Raw genomic sequence first — 5,000 nt, 5'->3', positions numbered from 1 at the left:
ATTCCAATAACCTCATCTACTTCTGCTTTACTCTGGTAAGTTTCATCTTCCGCTTGTGGTTCCTTTACAGCTTCAGTGGACATTTCTCCTTGACTTGGTGTTTCTGAAGCATCTGTTTTACTGGGTAGTTCTGATGGCTCTATCTGGCTACTGTTTATCGCAGGAGGGATAGGCTCAGGCGATCCAAACACCTCTTCGACCTTTTCTTCATTCATGGAAGCGGAATCCTGAGCCTCACCTTCAAGGATAGACATCTTGTTAGCCTCTTCAGCGGCTCCTTGCAGGTTGGTTTCAATCACAGTCGGTTCACTGTCAGTCTGTTCACTCATCTGTTCAGGAGACACAGATTCTTCGATGACTACTGCCTCACTCTGAGCTTCCATATGGGTAGTTCCCGCTGGTGCCTCACTGGGAGCGGCTTCCTTACTTACAGCAGTACTGGCAGGTGGAGCAACTGTTTCACTAATATCGTCTCCTACTAATAGGTCAATAGGTTGAGCATCCTGTGTTGTTTCTACAATGGCTCCTTCTACAGGTTTCACTTGCGTGGTAGTTTCGCCATCCTCTGCAGTGATGCCCTCAGTCAAAAGGTCGCCTGACAACAAATCAACTTGTGATGTAGTTTGAGCCTGGGGTTTGTTGAATAGACTTAGAATATCCTGTTTAGTTTTCGGCTTTTGAGATGGCATATCACCAAAGAGATCAATGTCCTCTGATGTAGTGCTTGTTTCCGGTGCTGGCGGTGCATCGACCATGGTCTTGGGTTCCTCCATCTCATGGTCACTCTCATCGATGGTCTGACCAAATATTGCGCTAAATGAGTCTGGTTCCTTCTCAGGTTCTGTGACTTGTATGTCAGGTGTGGGACTTGGAGTATTAGCAACAGCACTCCCTGGAGAAGGACACGGTGTTCTTGTTGTATTTAGTTTTTCGTGCAATGTGTCTGTTGTAGCTTCCATAGCTCCTATGACAGTCTGCAAAAGGTCCTTTGTTTCCTTTGAAGGGGGAGGTGGTCTGGGAGGTGGAGGTCTTCCTGGTGCTGCATGAGGTTCCTCCATCACTGGGCCATCGCTCATAAGGTCAATAACGGGGGAAGCAACTGAAGCTGGTGGCTGTGGTCTTGCAGGAGGAACCGAGGGATGTGGTGGAACTGGCGGGTGGTGGGGGGCTGGGGGCACGGGTGGGGGTGCCGATGCATGGTGAGACACTGCCGGAGCAGCAGCTGGAACCATGGGCTCACCAAAAAGATCGCCAGACACCTGGTTCATGGGTGGCACTGGCCCTCCGAAGAGCTCTGCCTGTGGCTGTGGTTCCACTGCACCGAATGGCTGTGAGGCATCTGGAATTGTTCCAAATGGATTCATGTCGGTAGGATAAGCCATTGGGTCCCCGAAGATCCCAGCAGCATTAGAATCATCAATCTGGTCACTGAAGGGGTTAATTCCTGTATATGAGGTGGCTGAGTAGTCGAAGGGACCACCATTGAGGAAAGGATTTGCCGCTGCATCACCTACATCAGCAGGTGGTGCAGGGTCATCGAAGAGGAAAGGATTCTTCACGTTCCCTGTGAAATCCATCTTGATATTATATATTATAACTTGCTTCTAAATTTAAAGTCACAGCCTATGCCTCTGAAGTATCAAATGGATCTTTAGTTGCACTTAAAAGCTCTGTCTCAAGATATTTCAGTTCAGCTTTGCTTGGTCCAATATCAGCAGCTATTGAGGTATCGAATGGGTCGAAATCGTCCCCAATTTCAGGGCTTTTTGCTGACTGTGCCTGGAGAACCTGGATTGGTTGATCAGGTAAGTTATGGTCGTCAGTGGAATCTAACAAGTTGACGGGTGTTGCGGGTTTCTGAGGGGGAAGTGGAGGTCGCTTTGGAGCCTTTGCTTCCTCTTGACGTGGGTCAAATTCGTCGTCACTTAAATTCCTTTTAACACCCGAATCTGTAAGAAGTTCACTCTCAAGTGTCTTTAGTTCAGCCTTACCAAACTGGTCTGCAATGGAAGTGTCAAATGGATCAAACTCTTTCGCAGACTCTTCTGTCACACTTGATGTTGGCTGAAGAGTAGGTCTGAGGTCCTCAGTAGGAGAAGATGAAAGGAAATGATCAGCTGTTACAGAGGGAGCTTCACTTGCTTCAGGCAGAGCAGCAGTAGTGGTATTCTCTACACGAGGAACGAATGCCTGCGGCTTAGCTTCAACCTGACTTTCTTCCTTGGAAAGAAGACTTTCTTCTAGGAACTTTATTTCAGTTCTGCCAAGCTTGTCTGCAATGGAGGTATCGAAAGGATCAAACTCCTCTTCTGCAGTTGCTGCCTCCTTGGGCTCCTGACTTGGTTCTATGCAGGGCTGCAAGGGAGCACTGATGTCTGTTGGAGTGGTTGCAAGAAGACAGGGGGCTGGGGGCACTGGAGGCCTGGTTGGCTTAGGAGGTCTCTGGGGTACCTTTGATTTAGTTTCTTCGGCTCTGGGGTCAAACTCGTCAAACGGATCAGGACCTGAAGCCGGTGCCGTGTCAAGCAACTCGCTTTCGAAATACTTGAGTTCAGTCTTACCAAATTTGTCGGCAATTGAGGTATCAAATGGGTCAAAGTCGGCCTCTGGAGCGTTGGGTTTTGTTTCTGTTGGTGCTAAAAGCTCCAAACTAGGGGGAGCACCTGTTGGTGAGGGAGAAGCAGTCAGGAGACACTGAGGACGAGCTGGGGACGGCGGTCTTGAAGGTCTCGATGGCTTTGCCGGTGCTTCTACTGCTCGAGGGTCAAAGCTATTGTCCTCTGCAACTTTTTCGGATGAGCCACTCACAAGAAGTTCACTTTCAAGTACCTTCAATTCAGTCTTACCAAACTGGTCAGCAATAGACGTATCAAAGGGATCAAAGTCGTCTGCTACTGAAGGTGGGGCATCTGCTGACGGTTGCAATACAGGCTGGAGTGTTGGGTTTTCGTCAAGGGGTGTAGCAGCTAAGAGGCAACGAGGGGATGGTGGACGAAGAGGTTTGATTGGAAGATCAAGGGCTCTGTCCTCGGGTTTCTTTTCTCCAGGAACTTGCTTTACTTCTTGAGCTGTGTTTTGGGAAGACAAAAGTTCATTTTCAAGAGCCTTGAGTTCAGTCTTTCCAAAACTTTCAGCAATAGATGTGTCAAATGGATCAAAGTTGTCGTCAGCCGAAGACTTTTCGTTGGCACTTGATGGTAAAAGTGTCGGATTATTATCTGTAGGTGTAGTTGCTAGCAGGTGTCCAGGAGCAGGAGCAGGGCGTGGTGGTGGCTGCTTCTTCTTGGGTGTAGCAGAAGCTTCCTCAGATTTCTCTTGACTATTTGCTGGCTGCGTCAGGAACTCTGCTTCAAGAGTCTGTATCTCAACCTTTGCTGCAATAGAAGTATCAAAAGGATCAAAGTCGTCTGCAAGTGCGTCCTGAGAGGGTGCGAGGACTGGTGCACTAGTGTCCTCGATCTCTGAACTGGTTAACAAGCAGGGTGCAGCTTTAGGTTCCTCCTCCTCTCGTGGATTAAAGTCAAAGTCAGAGTCACTCTTACTGAGGGTACCTGGTTGACCTGCACTGAGTAATTCGCTTTCAAGAACTTTAAGTTCAGTTTTTCCAAAACTCTCTGCAATAGAGGTGTCAAATGGATCAAAACTGGCCGATTTAGTAATGTCACTCTCTGCCTGTGGCTGTAGTGCTTCTGGAAGACTTGCGTCTGCGTCAGGGGAGGCGAGATGATCTACAGGCAGGTGCTTCTCTGCTATGGATGTGTCGAAGGGGTCAACTTCCTCTTCAGGTTCTTCTTTCTGGACCTTGGGAAGTGTAGGCCGAGGTGGAGGTGGTTTAGCAGGTCTTACTTTCTGAGTGGTGTCTTCGATTACCACACCATCAACGAAACTCACATCAAATGGATCTTTCTCATCAGCGTTTCCTTCCGGTCCAAGAACTTGAGCAGCAACTGAAGTGTCAAAGGGATCGTCTTCAAGCTCCTCGAATTCCTTTTCCTTTGATTTAGCAACGGACTCGGCAGCTAAGAATGCGAACTCAGCGTCAAATTCGTCTTCAATGGGATCAGGTTCAGTGGGAATAAGAGTTTCGTTGGTTACCTCAGATTTGTCGATAATATCAAACTCAGCAACAAGATCCTTAAGGTCTAAGTCCTTTCCGTTCTCCTGTTTGGTTTCTTTCGAGTCTTGGTCGTCTCCTGAGGACTCTAGGAATTCGCTGAGGTCAACTTCTTTGTTCTCACCTTCAATTCCTTCATTTACCTTTACGTCACTTTCACCCTCTTCACCTTCGGTAGGAAGTGCAGGGGAGACAGCGCGTGGGGTTGTGCCTAGAACAGCACCAAGTTCAGGTAGTTGCCCTTCTCCGTCACCTACACAGAGTATTTCATCCAAGAGGTTCTTCTCCTCTGGTTTCTGTTCACTCTCCTCTTTCTCTGCTGTTTCACTCTCTTCGGCTACAGCATCTCCATTTTCAGTGAAGTCAGCAAGTAAATTGATTTCCTGGGGGATAACCCTCCGTTTTTTGGAGTCGACTGTAGTGTTCACAGGAGTCTTCTCCGGGGTTTGGAGCTTCCCTGTGAGGACGTCAACAGCACATCCGAGGCTTACGAGCTTCTTTTTCTTCTTCTCGGGTTCCTTCTGGGTCTGCTGGGGCTTCTTGGGTTCTGGTTCCTCGGCGTGAAGGACTTTGTCGACCACGGAGGTATCGAAGGGGTCGGGTTCGTTGGCGTAGTCGGTGGTTGGACTGTCAGGAATGTAGTGGAGTTTGACCTCGCCGCTCTCTACGTTGTCGACGTAAGTGGTGTCAAAGACTTCTGCAAAGTCGTCGACATCTACATCAGGAAGATCCTCGATGAACTGTAGCGGTGCAGGTTCGGCCTCGGGTTCCTTCTTGTCCTGAGGTTCCTCCTCCTTCGGGGCTTCTTCTTCTCCCTCTACCTCAGTCTCATCGTCGATGCCTCCACTCTCAAGGTCGACCCACCTCTTACCGGTGGCACTTGGCG

The 5,000-nt window shown here is 48.9% G+C and overlaps 2 protein-coding genes across 4 annotated transcripts in view; both read right to left on the bottom strand.

Moving 5' to 3' along the window:
- Positions 1-1,577, bottom strand: part of stnB (stoned B) — a 21,004-nt gene extending 19,427 nt beyond the window's left edge. For both annotated transcript variants that reach the window (XM_070135854.1, XM_027371873.2), the window contains exon 1: positions 1-1,577. This exon is cut by the window's left edge and continues 785 nt beyond it. In XM_070135854.1, coding sequence (XP_069991955.1) covers positions 1-1,577 — 1,577 coding nt within the window.
- A 46-nt stretch (positions 1,578-1,623) lies between these two features.
- Positions 1,624-5,000, bottom strand: part of stnA (stoned A) — a 34,100-nt gene continuing 30,723 nt past the window's right edge. For both annotated transcript variants that reach the window (XM_070135858.1, XM_070135857.1), the window contains exon 2: positions 1,624-5,000. This exon is cut by the window's right edge and continues 468 nt beyond it. In XM_070135858.1, the coding sequence (XP_069991959.1) occupies positions 1,624-5,000 (3,377 nt within the window).

The sequence above is a fragment of the Penaeus vannamei genome, chromosome 21, assembly GCF_042767895.1.
Source record: "Penaeus vannamei isolate JL-2024 chromosome 21, ASM4276789v1, whole genome shotgun sequence".
In the NCBI taxonomy this organism is placed as follows: domain Eukaryota; kingdom Metazoa; phylum Arthropoda; class Malacostraca; order Decapoda; family Penaeidae; genus Penaeus; species Penaeus vannamei.
Note: the sequence above shows the minus strand (reverse complement) of the source record. Positions and strands in the feature narration are given on the sequence as shown.